This window comes from Hemitrygon akajei, chromosome 7 (genome assembly GCF_048418815.1).
Source record: "Hemitrygon akajei chromosome 7, sHemAka1.3, whole genome shotgun sequence".
Lineage (NCBI taxonomy): Eukaryota > Metazoa > Chordata > Chondrichthyes > Myliobatiformes > Dasyatidae > Hemitrygon > Hemitrygon akajei.
The window spans coordinates 61236407-61255181 of NC_133130.1; the positions used below are offsets into that span (position 1 = coordinate 61236407).

The 18775-nt window shown below is 39.8% G+C and overlaps 1 protein-coding gene across 18 annotated transcripts in view; it reads right to left on the reverse strand.

The window, feature by feature from the left end:
- Positions 1-18775, reverse strand: part of LOC140730487 (girdin-like) — a 282300-nt gene that overhangs the window by 253134 nt on the left and 10391 nt on the right. For all 18 annotated transcript variants that reach the window (XM_073050988.1, XM_073050990.1, XM_073050989.1 and 15 more), the window contains exon 3: positions 2577-2685. In XM_073050988.1, coding sequence (XP_072907089.1) covers positions 2577-2685 — 109 coding nt within the window. The remainder of the gene's footprint in view (positions 1-2576; positions 2686-18775) is intronic.

Here is an 18775-nt window from a genome sequence, read left to right on the forward strand (position 1 = left end):
TGATGAACATTTACAACAATTCAGTGTTGATTCAATAGGTCTCCTCCTCACTATCATGAATTCTAGTGAATATATGCCCAAAGCCATGAAACGCTTTCATATGGCAAACTGATCAATCCTGGAAGCATTTTTGTGAACTTCCTTTGAACTCTCTTCAGTGTTAGCACATTTTTTCTAAGATAAGGGGCCCAAAATTTCTCACAATACTTTAAGTGAGGACTTGCCAGTGCTTTATAAAGCCTCAACATTACATTCTTGCTTTAATATTCTAGTGCTCTTGAAATGAATGCCAACATCACTTTTGCCTTCCTCACCACAGACTCAACCTGCAATTTAACATTTAGGGAATCCTGCACAAGGACTCCCACGTCCCTTTGCAGCTGAGATCTTTGAATTCTCTCTACATTTAAAAAATAGTTCACCTTTTATTCCTTCCACCAAAGAACATGACCATACACTTCCTGATGCTGTGTTCCATCTGCCACTTCTTTCCCCATTCTCCTAATCTAAGTACTTCTGTACACTCTACTTCCTCAAAACTACCTGCCCCACCACCTACCTTTGTATTGTCCACAAACTTTGAAACAAAGCTATCAATTCCATTATCCAAGTCATTGACAAATAACGTAAAAAAAAGCAGTCTCAACCAGCAGAAAACCAGAAAAGGCTCCCTTTATTCCCATTCTTTCCCTCCTGCTAATCAGCCACAGCTTTATCCATGCAAGTATCTTTTCAGTAATACAACGAGCTCTTAGCTTGTTAAGCAGCCTTAAGTGTGGCACCTTGTCAAAGGCCTTCTGAAAATCCAAGTACACAACATCAACCGATTCTCCTTTGTCTATCCTGCTTGTTATTTCTTCAAGGAATTTCAACAGATTTGTCAGGCAACACTTTCCCTTGAGAAAACTATGCTGACTACAGCCTATTTTTATCATGTACCCCAACATCTTTCCAACCACTGAGGTCAGACTAACTGGCCTATAATTTCCTTTCTTCTGCCTCTCCCTTCTTGAAGAGTGGAGTGACATTTGCAATTTTCCAGTCTTCTGGAACCAGGGTAGAATCCATTGATTATTGAAAGATCATTACTAATGCCTTTGCAATCTCTTCAGCCACCTCTTTCAGAACCCTGAGGTGTACACCATCTGGTCCAGGTAACATCCTAACTTCAGACCTTCTCGCACTTCTGGCCTCTGATACTCTTGAACTTCCACCATATTGCTTGTGTCTTTCACAGTGAAAACTGATGAAAAATACTTATTCAGTTCGTCCATTATTGGTTGTCCTTCCCTTACTACCTCTTCAGCATCATTTTCCAGTGCTCCAATATCCACTCTCACTCTCTTTTACACATTATGTATCTGAAGAAATGTTTGGTATCCTCTATTACTCAAAGTAACAGATTGTTTTGTTAGTGCAACAACCAAATTTTGAGGAATGCACAAGATCATGATTATACCTTCCTTCCCAGTTATCCACTCAGATGAACTTCATGGTATAGAAGGGCTATGTTTGAAAAGGATGCTGGGAATATCCTTGGAATTTGTATAATTCCATATCTGTTATTTCAATGACAGTACTGCACACTGTGACAAGGCAAGATGGTACAGATAATCAGTTATGGGGAATGAGAAAAATATGGACATAGTAGACATTAGAAATTAGGTAAAGATAACCAAATAAAATGATCAACAATGCAGATCAAAAAGCAAATTCAAGTTAAGTATAAAAATAATTTCAGAGTTGCTATGTGATATCACTGCAGTTGAAATGAAAGAGACTGACACACAACAATCCCAAGTAAGAGAAAGGATAGGATGCAGGGATGAAATAAGATGTTGAGGAATACTGAAACAAAGCATGGAATGAATTCTAGCAAGAAGAATTTGAAATCAATTCTTGCTTCCATTTTTGAAGTCAGAGAAAGGACCACTAAGTTTTTGGAGTTCAGTAGAAGATTGGGGATATACAGCAGTTGGTGGGATGTATGAAGATTTGCAGTCCAGCTATATCAGTGTGTTAATTATCTTACTAGGATCAATTGTGGAAGTTCAAACTCAGTTTAATATGAAAAGAATCTCACAGCAGAGGATTCAAGCTAGTAAAAGGGAAAGGATCATAACAGCAATACTTACATATGATGTAATTATTATATGATCCATAGAAACTTAAAGAGGGGACAAATAACATTTTGGCATTGGTTGACAAATTAGCAACAATGGATAAAAATCCTAGATTACATAAGGACCGGGAAGAAACTGAAGGAACCATCCATTCAACTTTACACACACTGTATGATGTAGACATGGTTTTGGGGGAGTAATGTAGAATGGACAACAGAAAATTGTCTATTTTACACTCCACTGGCTTTTCCCACAATATTTAAATTCAAATAATCACTGAAGCAAATACTTTAACTATAAAGCTGTTCTACAGAGTTCAAAACATGCTTTTAGTTCAAGTCTTTAGTAACTTCAAATAACACATTCATTCAAGATATGAAGACTGGAATGAAGAAATTACGTTCTAAGAATTAAACAGATTAAAAGCAATGGATTTCTTACATGATCACTTACCTGATAATACAATTTAATATTGTGCACCAAACAGGATAAATTTTGAATTCGGAGTGACACGTCATTGTTTACTTTCTTGTTCAGTCTTTCATTTACTGACTTAGGATTGCTGAAAGACAACCAGCAGGAAAATTACAATTAAATATTTTGCTGAGAAGACACAAAGCTTTAAATCTGAAAGAATCTCATGAATACTGACTGGTAAAAGCTCAATCAGTCAGAACTGAGTTATTCAATGTTTGTCATAAAGCCCAAGGATTCAGATGGAACTTAGAAAAGATATTTCAAAGAGAAATTTATCAAAGGTGAATTTCAGAGAAGCATGTGAACAATTACATATTAAAGCAAAACACTTTCAAAATGTCTATATAAAGTAAAAGCCAAAATAGTTTCATATTAATAAAAATATATTTATATCCATTATTTAACTGTTCCATTTGTGTTCTCAAATTTTTAATTTTAACCTTATACATTTTCATTGATCACGCATCCATAGCTAGTTGAGGTAAGTATCTTAAAGATTTCAGCATCTTTGTAGAAAGTGGTTTTCCTTGTCTCTATCATCTATCTTTTCAATATAACTTTGCTCCATGCTCTAGGTTACCTAGCTGAAACCGAAGTCTCTCAGGGTCTACCTTATCAAAACCTTGAAAACCTTGTCTTAATGTGGTTCAACTCTAATATTTTTAAATTCCAGTGACTATAGGTCTGTTTTATTTATGCTCATTGCAGGAATCTATCTAATGTACCTAAGCATCACTAAAGTGAACCATTTGATACACTGCAAGTATATTATTTTGCTTATAAATGTGTCTCTTTAAATCTAAGGTACTAATTTAAAAATAAACATATCTGGGTTAATTATACAGTACACTCAATAACTTGAGAAGGAATCAAAGGATGAGATTGCTTTTTACTTATGGTCAGAAACAAAAAAGTCTTCTCCAAATGTCCCCACAAACCGAACTTAGTTAATTAAATTGACTACACATTATAAAGAAAAATGACTAAAAGCAATAGGGAAAAGATAATAGTATACACAAAATGCTGGTGGAACGCAGCAGGCCAGGCAGCATCTATAGGAAGAGGTACAGTCGACGTCTCGGCCTGAAACATCGACTGTACTTTTTCCTATAGATGCTGCCTGGCCTGTTGCGTTCCTCCAGCATTTTGTGTGTGCTGCTTGAAATTCCAGCATCTGCAGATTTCCTCGTGTTTGAGGAAGATACAAAGAGCTTTTCCGAGTATATAAATAGGAAGGAACTTCAGCATTGTTACTCGATAAAATGTTCCTAGATCTGTATGGTCTGCATTCTTGGGCTTCAAGGAAGTGGCTATAGAGAAGGATGTGTTGATTGTTATTCACCAAAATGGTCTAGGTTGGAAAACTGCAAATGTAACACCACTATACAAAAATGGAGAGAGGTAGAAAGGATGAAATTATAGGCATTCAGCCTAATAACTGTCCTTGGGAAAATTGAATCAATTAAGGTGGCAACAGCAAGATAGTTAAAAAATCATAAGAGAAGTAAACTAAATCAATATTATTTTATTAACAAATTTGCTAAACTTTGAGAATGAAACAATTAATGTTAACAGGGATCCAGTGGAGTATTTGCATTTCCGGAAACACATTTGCTGGGATTTGACATAAAAAGTTACTTATTACGATGCTGAACAAGCTTATGAGGTTATATAGTTTTTATTGTTACATATATTGAGATACAGTGAAAAGCTTGTCTTGCATACTATACATACAGATCAAATCATTACACAGTATATTGAAGTAGAACAAGTTAAAACAATAATATTACAATACTGAGTGTAGTGCAGATAAACGAAGTGCAAGATGATAATGAGGTAGATTATGAGGCTAAGAGTCCATCTTATTGGACTAGGGCACCATTTAATACTCTTTTAACAGCAAGGTAGAAGCTGTCCTTGAGCCAGGTGGTACACACTTTCAGGCTTTTGTATCTTCTGCCTGATGGGAGAGGGGAGGAGAACAAATGTCCGGGCTGGGTAGTGTCCATGATTATGCTGGCTGCTTTACTGAGGCAGTGAGTCCATTGAGGAGAAGCTGGTTTCTGTCACGTGCTGAACTGTGTCCACAATTCTCTGCAGTTTCTTGAGGTCACATATCGAGCAGCTGTCATACCAAACAGTTTTGCATCCAGATAGGATACTTTTTATGGTGCATAGAAAAATTGATAAGAGTTGACAGGGACATACCTAATTTCTTTAGTCTGCTAAGTAGCGCAAGCATTGTTGAGTTTTGTTGAGTTTTCTTCACTGTGATATCAATGTGGTTGGGCAGGACTGGTTATTGATGTCCTTGGACAATGAAGCTCTCAATCTTGTGACAGGAGCATATGCACTGCCATCCTCCCCTGAAGTCAATGACCAGCTCTTTTGTTGACATTGCTGACTAACATCTTCCATCATCTCCAGGACACAACTAGGAATTGGATGGGGTACACTCCATTTGTCCAAATGGGTATGGCTCTTCAATTGCTTAAGAAAAAATATACTACTATATGTCTAATTGATTGACATCTTTTCCAGAAATCTTCAACATTCATTGATAGGTACATGGAGCTAAGACAAATAGAGGGCTATGGGTAAGCCTAGGTCGTTCTAAGGTAAGGATATGTTCGGCACAGCTTTGTAGGCCAAAGGGCCTGTATTGTGCTGTAGGTTTTCTATGTTTTCTATTCACACCTTCTGTCACAGGGTTTACCAATTACAAAATGCATTACAACAACTCTAGAATTTCTTCAACTCACATAAAATTCTCACTCTCTGGCATTTCAAAAGACAATGACACAGTGCATGGAAACTCCACAACCTCCTAATTCCCTCTCCAAGACTCAAATATCCAAATTACAAAAGCCTGGCTTCTACTATTATAAGAAACCTACAAGGTTATGATCATCATGATTCAGATTGATTTGTTCTACAAGCCACCGAATACAACTTTGGTTTTTAAATGATTGGTCTTCAGCCTTCAAAAACAAATGTTAAAATCACATGTGCAAAAACATTTATGTTTGTTTTTGAGAAGTGCTCATGTGCTGTGACTGGACTAAATGAAGTCAGAACCACAGAATATTAAAACAAAGAAACAGGCCTTTTGCCCCATTTAATCTGTGTTGAACAGTTATTCTGCCTAGTTCCATCCACCCATACCTGTCCCTTCATATCCCTCCCATCCAAGAACTCATCCAAACTACTTTTAAACATTGCAATCAAACCTGCATCTCCCACTTTTGCTGGCCGCTCATTCCACAATCGCACCACCCTGTGTGAAGTTCCTCCTTAGATCTTTTTAAATATTTCAGTTAACCTTTGACCTCCAATTCTAGTCTCACTCAACCTCAGCTTAAGCATTTCTACACATATCTGAAAACTAGCATTTGTTTCTATTTATCTCAACAACTGCCTATTATGAATGAAAATTAAATAGGTGAAATGTCTTCACTCAGGATATTGCCAGTCCTTGAAAGTCTCTTCATCAAAGGCCAGTGCATATAGAATCTTCTTTGAAACAATTTTTTGAAAACAAGGTGAGAAATAACCATAAACAAGCAGGCATGTGGAGTTGCAGTATCAGACAGCTAGGGCACTTTCTGTGACTGTTCATGGATGAGTAATGTATTTGCCTTGAAGTGGTTATCTGGATAGTTCTCTTCCACTGAGAAAGCTCCATTTTGCGAAATACAGTATTTTTCATCTTATTATTGTAATTAATTCTAGCTCCATTTTGGGATCAACATCTCCAAAGATGGCTCTTGATTTCTCCATATGCAGAACCCCTCAAAAACCTTTTTATAATGAACAGTTTTGATGTTGGCAACAGCAAGAAGTCAAAGTCAAATTTACTGTCACATGTTTAAGTACATTTATGTTCAGGTACAATGGAAAAACTTATTTGCAGTAGGATCACAGGCACACAGCATCATACACTGAAAGCAATACTCACAAGACAGACAAATAAAAACAAATTTTGTTTTAATAGAAAGAACATTGCAAAGTGATCATATTGTTGCTAAACAACAGTGATTAGGGTTTTGATGTCTGGTTCAAGAACCATATAATTGAAGTAGCTATTCTTGAATGTGATGCTGATGGTTCCTTGTTCTCTCTGTGACCAATCTGCATTGTTTCAATGCCTCTTCATTAAGACATCCTCCATATGTGATTCTATTAATTCTTCTGTAAATCTGATCTACTGCATCCAACCCAGCTTTATTTACATTTCAGAGATTTTTTTAATGTAAAAGGCATCATACATGCACACTGACCGTAATTACTTCCATATGATAGTCATTATTATTATCAAGCTAGGGTAAAGTAGCCATTATATTACATTTCTTCCAAGCTTCCTGAATGATGGGCATGTTTTATTGTCAATTAATTCAATGTCTCATTACAAACGGTAGGTAGTAAGCTACAAATGTAACAATTTCACCTTGATCCCTGGGATTGGTGCCAGGAAATGAAAGTACTACCTGGTCATTATTAATCAAGTCATCAATGTTAACCTGGTGTCCATGGGCATTGTCAACTGTTAACAAGTCCTACTTGTCCAGTTTATTCCCTGCACAATATTGTTTGATAAAGAAGGGCAGAAATGTGATATTGTGACCCAGTATCCCGACTTTGTTAGCTCCCATCACTGGCCAATTGGTCTACAAGTGTCTCTTTACAGCCTTCAGGTCACAGAATGCTGCAATAACAAAAGCTTTAAACTTATAGTCACCTTCTGCTTTGCCCACAGTGAGAACAGCAAAGTGATCTCTGGTTTTGTTGAAGCTTGCAGTTGTTTCTTCCATCTTAAAATGAACATGCATAAGAGCATCCTCTTCTGAAAGAGCCTCTCTCATCCATGCAAAATATTTGTTCAGGAAAGATGCCTCCTTCCTTCAAGATTTATTTCACCTCCTTTGGAATAGCCTCTGCTGCCAAAGGTCCTGTATTTGTTTTCTCCTCTGTAAACTGAATATTATGGAGATCTGCATGCATTGAAACATTCAAACCAGTCTTAGCTGATATTGAGCAAATTTTACTGTAACAATACCACTCTTAACTGCATCATCAATAGGGGCACACACCATTGATTCACATCTTCTGATCACAAACCACTTTTCTATTCTCTCCTTTATAACATTACAGCCTTTTGTAACGCACAAGTTGTCTAGTTGGTTACAATCTTTAGAAGACTTTAATAAATTCCAACAGCCAATTCTATCAATAATCAATTGGTTGTGCTTTATAATCTCTTGAGTACGTACGTCAATAGTCTGCATAAATTGCAGTGACTTTCAAAGCATTTGTCAGTAGAGTGGATAGTAAACTTTTTGGATGCAACTGTGCTGCCTATTGCCAACACGTAAATACTCTGTCTTAATGCCCTTGGCATTAAAGATTGCTTACTATAACAGAAGCCTATTCTAAAAGCCAACTGCATTCTAGACAGACACACACACATATTTCATTGACAAATTTGAGCTTTAATCAAGTGATACTAGTATTATTTTTCCCCAGAGTGAATCAATGCAATGACCTAAATTATCATTTTAGCCTTCTTAGCATACTTCCAAATTGAAAAGTTTTTCAAAGATACACGAAGATACTTTCAAAAGCATTATGGAGGTGAAATACATTTATATACAAACTTCCCTTTTTTAAAGAAAGAGTAAAAGTACTTAAAATGTTGAAGACAAATGTGTTCATTTGCCTATGAGTACTGATGAGACCTGAAGCCTAGAGATAAAAAGTGGACACAACATAGGTGCTCCACTAGTGCAGCAGTTAGCACAATGTTATGGCAGTTTGGGCTGTTAAGAGTAAGGAATTCAATTCCAGCATCCTCTGTGTCTGTATATTCTCCCCATAAACGCATGGGTTTCCCTTGGGTGTTCTGGTTTCCTCCCACAGCCTAAAGACGCTCTGGTTAAGTAGGTCAATTGGCCATTGTAAATTGTCTCGAGTTTAGGCTAAGAATAAATAGGTGGGTTGCTGGGTGCTGTGGCTTATTGGGTGGGTAGGGCTTGTTCCATGTTGTATCTTAAAAAAAAAAGCCAGAACACGAAATGAACCTTTATTTAGTAAAAATCAAAAAACAAAAAAAAAAAATTCAGTGCATCAAGAGCATGACTATTTAAACAGTTAACAAGCACACTTATGACATTGGTTGTGTTCCTAACAAGCAGCTTAAGTCATTGGTTGTCAGCCAACCTATAGAACCTATAGAAACCTTGGTTGTTTCAGCTTACCATAACACACCTTCCTTGAAGAAAGTTCAAAGTAAAATTTACTATCAGAGTACATACATGTTGCCACATACAACCGAGATTCTTTTCTGCAGGCATACTTAGCAAATCTATAGAATAGTATACAGAGTCTGTAAACATCAAGAACTGTAAACAAACTGCAAATGCAGATATAAATAAATAGCAATCATAATGAGCATGAAATAACAAGAGTCCTTAAATGAGTGTAGCTATCCCCTTTTCCTCAAAAGCCTGATTATCTGTAGGATTTGAGCCGACGGCTGAATTGCATTGGAACAATCATCTTGCACTGATGATCAATCCATCTTCATGGATGTAGGCTGTCACATTCTCTCTGTGATGTTGCTTGTGGCTGTGCTGGCGCTGGCAGTTGGTTCAGTCAGGGCAAATCGAACCCTTCTATGAAGGTATGGAGGTCCAGCTGTGTTTATCTGACAAACCTGTTGTGCCTTCAGAAGTACGTGACCCCAACTGTTTGATGTGGCAACACCAGGGATGTCTGTCTATGATAAACTCGAAGAGCACTTTCTGACCCAGGGGTCTTGACCATTGCAATACTGTCTGGTCCACATTACAGCTCCAGGCTTGCACAACCTATGGACTCAGCTTCAGGAATCATCTTGTTCTTTATATTTTTTGCTTATTATTTATTTTTCTCTTCTCTTTTTGTATTTGCAGTTTTTATTTCCACCAACACAAACACACAGTTTGCTACCTGTCCTGTTGAGTACAGTCTTTCATTGATTCTATTGTGTTCCTTGTATTTATTGTGATTGCCTACAAGAAAGTAAATCTCAGGGTTGTATATGGTGACATATATTGACTTTGATAATAAATTTAGCTTGAACTTCTCCCATTGACCAAGTTCTGTGTAGCTGTCTTTGTGCATCTGATAATCTGCTGTCTTGGATATTGGAAACTGTGACAGCAATGCATCCAACACTGGAGACTTCCGAGGCCTGGATGCGATATGTTAGCAGAAATGTCTTGAGAACCTCAGCCGATTCTTCTTCTACTCTTGACTCTAGAAGCAAAAGTACGAAGGTATCCACAAACTTCTCTGCTTGGTCATTGGACTGTGGATGATACGGGGGTGGATAATTCTGCTGTTCTGGAAGAATACAGCAAACTTGTGAACTGAAAGTTGTCAGAAACAAGTGTTTCTGGCATCCCAAAGCAGCTGAAGACTGCAGCAGCTGTTGAATGGTAGCCTCTGTTGTCAACTTCATAAGTAATACTGCTGGCCATTTGGAATAGGCTTCAACCAGGACAAAGTAAGTACACCCCATTGATTGGGGCAGCAAAGTCAGTACGTACTTGACTCCAAGGTCTGGTAGCCTGAAGCCATGGTTGTGGATTGGCTCTACTTGGATTCTTTGCTGCCACAGAACACTGAGTACACTGCTTACATATGGGTGTGACATCTTCATCTATGCCTGGCCAGTACACAAAGATTAATGCTAGGGGTTTCAGTTGATTGACACCCAGGTGACCACAGTGGAATTGTTTCAGCATTTTTGGTCTAAGTGGAATCACTATTGTCTCCAAACATTAGGCAGGAATCCATAGTTGAGAGCAATGTATAAACTTGTGTTATGAATGTGCAGCAACTCTGAGCCGCCCCCTCCTTTTTGAGAATCGCAAGATTGCTATTAATTCGGGTCTGGGATCCAGGAAATGAGACAGAGACACGCAGAATCCACAAGGGGTTTGGAATGTCCTGGCCCCTCAGCGATACAAAACCCCTGATAACGGCTATTGTCTCTTGGAGACGGAATTGTGTATTGAGTACTGTACTATTCATTGAAGCCCCTCAGGGGACGACCAGAGTGGGCTGGTTGAGGGATTGCATCATCCCAACCTGATTGACATCTGAGACCCCGTGAGTAAGGATAAAAGAGGGTCTGGGGAACAACCCCTTTAGATGCACCAGGAGAAACGCTGGAAATCCAGTGACAGCGTTTTATAGCGAACGCCAGTGAGGGCTTGTGTGTGTCCTCCCTTGCCAGGGTGGCGGGCTCATCATGGAAGAATGGCTTAGCTAAAGGAGAGGCCACAAGTGAATGGCCACACCAACGAGACTCCGACGGGTCGAAATCATAAAAGGAAAGCCGGCAAGTTTTTCTCCCAAAATCTATCTCTCTCTCCAACCATTGCAACCCAGCAGTTCCCAAAGGCTGCAGCCTGCATGAACTGAGTGAACTTTATATTTCCATTGGACAATACATTATCCCCAAACAATGATAGAGCTTATTTCTTATTATTATTATACCCGCACTTTTAGATTTAGTATTGATGACGTATATCATCTGTATATTTGCATTGATATTATTTTTGTGTATTTTTACTAATAAATACTGTTAAAAATAGTATCATCAGACTTCAACTGACATCTCCATCTTTGCTGGTAAGTGACCCAGTTACGGGGTTCGTAACAACATGGGGCCTCGTCTCGAGATTTGATACCAAATTGGAGGGCCAGTGAATCGGGCTTTTAAGTCCAAACGTGGGACTGGTAGCATGGGTAACCAGACGGGAAACCAACAAAGATGGACATTGATGAATTTATAGAAAACCCGACTCTGGAGGCGCTAGAGGCTGCCACAAAGTCGGACTTGATAAATATTGTGAAAGGACTAAATCTCGCAGAGGTGAGGTTTTCGATGCAAAAGCGGGAGGTCCAGAGGGCCATAACTCAGTATTATATTGTGAAGAATGTGTTTTCGGCTGAGGTATTGGAAAATATCCCTGAAAAGGTACCAGCTAGTGGGACGGCTCAGTTAGAGTTGCAGAAATTAAGGTTGGAACATGAACTTAAGTTAAAGCAGCTGGAAGCAGCCAAAAAGGAAAAAGAAAGAGCCGAAAAGCAACGGGAGCATGAGCTCCAGCTAAAGGAGTTAGAGGTGAAAAGGGAGCAGGAAAGAGCTGAGAAGCAGAGGGAGCATCAAATTCAGTTAAAATAGCTGGAAGCAGCTGAAAAGAAGGAAAGGGCCGAAAAAGAGAAGGAGAGAGCCGAGAAGGAGAGGGAGCATACTCTCCTTCATAAGGAGACGGAGAAACAGAGGCAACATGACTTGGACATGGAGAAGTTAAGGCAAGAGCAAAGAGCTCAAGGGTCAGACCGAGAGGAGAGATTTAATGTTAGTAGGGAGTTTAGGTTAGTACCTCCGTTTGAGGAGACGGATGTTGATAGTTATTTCTTGCATTTTGAAAAGGTGGCAGTGAGTCAGAAGTGGCCCAAAGATCAGTGGGGGGCGTTGTTACAAAGTGTGTTAAAAGGGAAGGCACAACGGGCATATGCAACGTTGTCCATGGAGGAGGAGTCTGAGAATTATGAGAAAGTAAAGGAGGCCATTCTTCGGACCTATGAATTGGTACCTGAAGCGTATAGACAAAAGTTCAGAAATTTAAAGAAAGGGTGGAATCAGACATATGCAGAGTTTGCCTATGAGAAGGGCGTGCTCTTGGATCGCTGGTGCGCAGCAGAAATGGTGGAAGAAGATTTTTGGTGTCTCAGGGAGTTAATTCTGATTGAGGAATTTAAAGGTTGTGTTTCGGATGATATCCGGATGTATTTGAATGAGAAGCCGAATAAGTCCATCTCAGAATTTGCTAGGTTCGCCGATGAATATGCCCTAACCCACAAGACAAAGTTTTCCTCGAATAAAAGTTACCAGAGAGACCGTGGGAACGGTAGAGAAAGCCCGCCGGCTGAGGCAGAGATTCAGCCGGGAGCTAGTGGTAAAACTAAGGAGGAGGAAAGGCAAGACGACAGGAGAGGTCCTGGCTTGACCTGTTTTAATTGTGGAAAGGTGGGTCATATTGCATCTAAGTGCTTTGCTCCGAGGAAGGAGGTAGGAAAAGGGAGAGCAGCAGTCCCTACAGGATGTATTGTGGTGATCAGTAAATCGACGAGACAACCCCAGGTAGACAGAATACGAGAAGAGTCTGAGAAATTTATTTCAGAAGGAACCGTGTCTGTGAAAGAGGGAGACACACCAGTTCCAGTGCAGATCTGGAGAGACACGGGAGCTGAGCTGTCATTGATTCGCAGTATGGTACTAGATTTTGATCGCGAGACTGGAGAGGTAGCTTTGAGAGGCATAGGAAAAGGGACAGAAGCGGTGCCCTTGCATAGGATCATTATAAATTGTGAGCTGGTATCTGGACCAGTTGAAATAGGGGTGCGATCAGAATTCCTGAGAACTGACGTAGACCTTCTTCTGGGTAATGATTTAGCTGGTGGTGACGTTTGGTTGGCCATGGAGCTGACGAGCCAGCCTGTAAGTGTTGAGGACCCGCCCCTAGATTCCAAGATCTTTCCCGCATGCGCAACCACTCACAGCATGTCGGAAAAGGCAGCTGAGAAAGAGACCAGTTTAAATCAATTTGGCCGAGACGTTTTTACCGACCCTGTACCAAGAGGAGTTAGAGGGTGAGTAAAACGGAGAATAGGAAAGTGAAAGAGAGTAAGGGAGAGGAGGTAGACCTGCCCTTAGCCAGGAGGAAATTTAGAGGCACGGAGTAAAGATGAGAAACAGATAAGGCTGTTAGAAGGTCCAGGGTTGGACATGGATGATCTGTCTGGTTTGGCAGAACTGTTTGAAGAAGTTGAAAATTTTAAAAGGTGTTCCCGATACTGAAATGAGGGCAGTCCTAGATGAAAAGGATGCCATTACCTTGAAGAAGTCTGCTGGGTTGGCAGATGAGGTTGTTTCAACCCGCGGGGTTGAGTTTACTCCGGAAGGGATTTGCCCAGAGAGTAACTGGGAGGATCAGGGGAACTTAGAATTTGAAAAGGGTACGGGTATTGAAAGCCTCTAAGAGGCAGATGTCCCATTTGAGTGTGTTCAAGAGGTGGATGCACGTGGTACTGAACCTAGTAATGAAACTCAGGAAAAGTCTGAGGTATTTGATTCAGTTGAAAAGGAATGCAGTCCTTGTGGGTCAGATGGACTTGGTTCAGTGAAGAAAGGGTTAACCTTGGTAATAGTGGGAAGTGAGAATTCCCAGTTGTTTGTGCTAGAAGGTGTGTTAAAAGTTAGTGAGGAGATAAAAGGTGGTGAGGTGAATATTATTATTGAAGGGAAAGGGAAAAGTGTAGTTCCTAAATTGAATGAAGAAAATTTAAAGTCTGGATTGATGCCAGAAGCAGCAACCAGGCTACAGGGACAATGGCTTGGTAACACGGTGCCTGCGAATCAATTACAGGTTGATTTGGAATGTAAAGGTGCCCCACACGCTATTGTTATTCAAGAGTGTGCTGTGAAGAAACAGAATTTGAAATACTGTTTGGACAAAGAGGGATTGCTTGCAGAGTTTAAACTGAAAACTAATAGCATGAAGGGTCCTGAAGATAAAACTAACAACTTGCTTAAAATTAAAGTATTGTGTGGAAATTCAGAAAATAGTCTAAGTTTGGAACACATTGTTGATAAAATAACTCCTATGAAAGGAGCATGCAAAAGCCTATTCCACACTAGTATACAAGTTAACCACGTGGGAGTTAACTGGAAAGTGGGTGAGGGTTGACGGGATGCCACTTTAAATAACAGGATCCGGTTTTAAGGGATTTCAACAAAGCATGTGAATAATAAAGACAACCCCATGGAAGATTGACTGTTAAGTTTGAAAGTAACATAAAGATTAGTATTTGCATGAACTTTTGTAATATACACGTAAGCTAAGATCACAACTTTTTAGTTTTTGTTTGCTAAAGAAAAGGAATAAAAATAGGTGGTTATTAAATTGGAGTCTGATGCTACAAGAATTTATTAAGGTACAAGGTAAAAGCTATCTCTTGGGCATTCAACAAACTCACTCTCTTGTACCTATCCAAGAGGCTCCTTGAAGACCCTATTGTATTCACTTCCACCACCACCAACAATGCATTCAACTCACCCACCACTTTCTACATGAAAAACTTACCCCGACATCCCCTCAGTACTCATTTCCAAGCACCTTAAAACTATGCCCCCTCGTGTTAGCCATTTTAGCACTGGGAAAAAGCCTCTGGCTATCCACACGATTAATGCCCCTCATCATCCTATACACCTGTTAGGTCACATCTCATCCTCTGTTACTCCAAAGAGAACAAGCCAAGTTCACTCAACCTATTCTCATAAGGTATGCCCGCCGAGCCAGGCAACATCCTTGTAATCTCCTCTGAAATCTTTCTATAGTATCCACATTCTTCCTGTAGTGAGGCGACCAAAAGTGAACATAGTACTCCAAGTAGGGTCTGAACAAGGTCTTATATACCTGTAACATTACCTCACTGCTCTTGAACTCAATCTCACAGTTGATGAATGCCATCTTGCACCTTCTTAACACCGTTAACCTGCACAGCAGCTTTGAGTGTCTTATGGACATGGACCCCAAAATCCTCTACACTGCCAAGAGTCTTACCATTAGTATGAATCGGTCTTCAAATCTGACCTACCAAAATGAACCACTTCACACTTATCTGGGTTGAAGCCCATCAGCCACTCCTCAGCCCAGTTCTGCATCCTATCAATGTCCCACTATAACCTCTGACAACCCTTCCAACTTTTGCAACATCAGCAGACCTACTAACCCACCCTTCTACTCCTTCATCCTCAAATATTCACAAAACTCACAAGAGGAGGGGTCCCAGAACAGATGCCTGTGGAACACCAATGGTCACAAACCTCCATGCAGAATACAAACCATCTCCAACCACCCCTTTGCCTTCTGTGGGCAAGCCTATTCTGTATCCAACTGTGATGTCTGACCATATGAGTCATAGCTTGACCAATTAATTGTTGATAAATATGTTGACATATCGTCTCCTTGGTGAAAAAGTCAACTTTGAATGTAATCATTAAACTACTTGTAAATTTTGATGGGTTTTGAAACTTCTTGTCCTTGTGTTTCACTTGTTTAGAAGGATGGCAAAAATCCTTGTGACCATGGCATTGTAAATGACATTCTTGTATTAGCAGTTTCTTGTGTAATGCCCTACACCACTGTTCTAACAAGCTGTGGTTAGCAACTTGGAGACCTACTAAATGATGATGTCTGGGCCACTGGAAACTGCACTGACATGGTTCTGTTCAACCAGGTTGGAATCATGTTTCAGGTTGAGCAAATGCCAACATTTTTGAGTGACAGCTTGTAGAGTCATATCAGAGTCTTGCTCTATACTAGCCAGGAGCTGTTTGTGAATGTCTACATCACCAAGTGGCTAAAGTCCACAAATAAAAGTCAAATATTTGAACTGTGATTCAGTCATATTACCTAGTTTGAATTTTTCACATTCATGATTGATGACATCACCAAATTACATGAAGTAATTGGCATCATGTTTGAGAAGTTTTAGGCAATGGTGGTGAATACTGAAGAGTTAGCTGTTGGATAGTTTCAACAAACGACAAGTCACATGAGTACTTAGACAACTGAAATAACACTCACATTCAGCAGTATACCATTTTCAGAGCAAAGTGTGTTATCTTCCATGAGTTGTCTTTACTATCAAACCTAACCTGGAATATAAATTTGTAATATTTGCACCATAATTCAAACGTAACTCCCAAAGTGGCGTCAAACTGAAAGTTGGTAAAGGAAGCAGCAACTGTCTCACATAAGTTCGGTCAGTGTTTGATACCAATGTTGTTGGACACACTGATAACCTGCTGGTCAAGGCTCCAATTAACAGCAGTTGGGCTGCCTCAAACTGAGCTTACTGCTGTTGTAGGATTGCTCACAAGTCTTCTGCTGAAATTGCCATGTCGATATAACCTTGTTGCCAACTTGCTGTGTTCGCTCACCTATAACTACTGATGAGATGCAAAGCCAGGAGGTAGAACAAAGCCGGAACACAAAATAAGTCTTTATTCAGTAAAACCATGCAATCAAAAAAAAACTCAGTGCATCCAGAGCACAACTATTTAAAGAATATTTGAGACATCGTTAAGAACAATAACCAGTGAAAGTCAGCCTGGGATTGGTTGTCAGCCAACCAATAGGTTTTCACAGTTTCCGCTTGCTGTAACAAAATTAGTAGATTACTGAATTCAATATCACAACCATCACTTTCAGTTTTCTGCAAGGGAACTGGATAAGAATCTGAAAACAGTTTGCATAGTTATGAAGGAAAATAGGAGAGTAGGATTTTCTGAATTGATAAAGCCGGCTTGGATATAGTAGGCTGAATGATCTCCTTCTGAGTTACAACCATTTTGTAATTCTACGAGAGAAGAGGTGGGTAAAGCACTTGACAGGGAAGGAGTATGATCATCCAAGAGCATGGTAAAGCATAAATGAGATAATGTTAAATGAAAAGATACACAACTTCATTCTGGTATGTTTTTAATAGGTAGAAATAGTATATTTGATTTGAAAACAATTCAAAGTTACATAGGAAAAAAATGGTTGTAATTTGTGCAACAACTCATGCCACACTATCCTTGCTGTTACAGTAATCTTCTACAGTCACATATCTCCAAACAGTTTTGAGGCCTTGCTGTTCCAATCATCAAAATAGAGTGCATTTGTGAACAGCAACTGGGCTTCAACAGCCTTAGAAAGATTTGTACTGTAGAAAGGCCTTTTCAGCCATTTCTGAATGTACATAATTATAAGCGCCGCAGGGAACCGTACTCTCTCCGGTCCTGTTCACCCTGTACACATCAGACTTCCAATATAACTCGGAATCCTGCCATGTGCAGAAGTTCGCTGATGACACGGCCATAGTGGGGTGTGTCAGGAATGGACAGGAGGAGGAGTATAGGAAACTGATACAGGACTTTGTGATATGGTGCAACTCAAACTACCTGCGTCTCAATATCACCAAGACCAAGGGGATGGTGGTGGACTTTAGGAGATCTAGGCCTCATATGGAGCCAGTGATCATTAATGGAGAATGTGTGGAGCAGGTTAAGACCTACAAGTATCTGGGAGTACAGTTAGACGAGAAGCTAGACTGGACTGCCAACACAGATGCCTTGTGCAGGAAGGCACAGAGTCGACTGTACTTCCTTAGAAGGTTGGCGTCATTCAATGTCTGTAGTGAGATGCTGAAGATGTTCTATAGGTCAGTTGTGGAGAGCGCCCTCTTCTTTGTGGTGGCATGTTGGGGAGGAAGCATTAAGAAGAGGGACGCCTCACGTCTTAATAAGCTGGTAAGGAAGGCGGGCTCTGTCGTGGGCAAAGTACTGGAGAGTTTAACATCGGTAGCTGAGCGAAGGGCGCTGAGTAGGCTATGGTCAATTACGGATAACTCTGAACATCCTCTACATAGCACCATCCAGAGACAGAGAAGCAGTTTCAGCGACAGGTTACTATCGATGCAATGCTCCTCAGACAGGATGAAGAGGTCAATACTCCCCAATGCCATTAGGCTTTACAATTCTACCGCCAGGACTTAAGAACTTTTAAAAAACTATTATTAATGCTTCTTGAGATAGTGATTTAGATGCATATCATATTTTTTACTGAGTTAAGTATTGTATGTAATTAGTTTTGCTACAACAAGTGTATGGGACATTGGAAAAAAGTTGAATTTCCCCATGGGGATGAATAAAGTATCTATCTATCTATCTATCTAAATGTAGTTATCATATGGAAAATGACAAAATTCCTTATTTTAACCACAAGTACAAAATAATCAAATCAGCTGTTGCTAGATCCAACTGCATCTTCTATGATTCAATAGATGAAATATAGCCAAAAACAATATGCTGGAGGAACTCAATAGGCCAGGCAGCATCTACGTTTTGGACTGAGACCTGTTGCTGAGATTTCCAGCAGCTGCAGATTTCCTCTTCTTTGTGATTGGAATGCCCCCTATCATCTGGAATCATCCTCGAAGTCCCACAAATGTTTTGACAAAAGTTCTGAAGTGTTAAGTCCATTTCTTTCTACAGATGTTGCCTGAGCTGC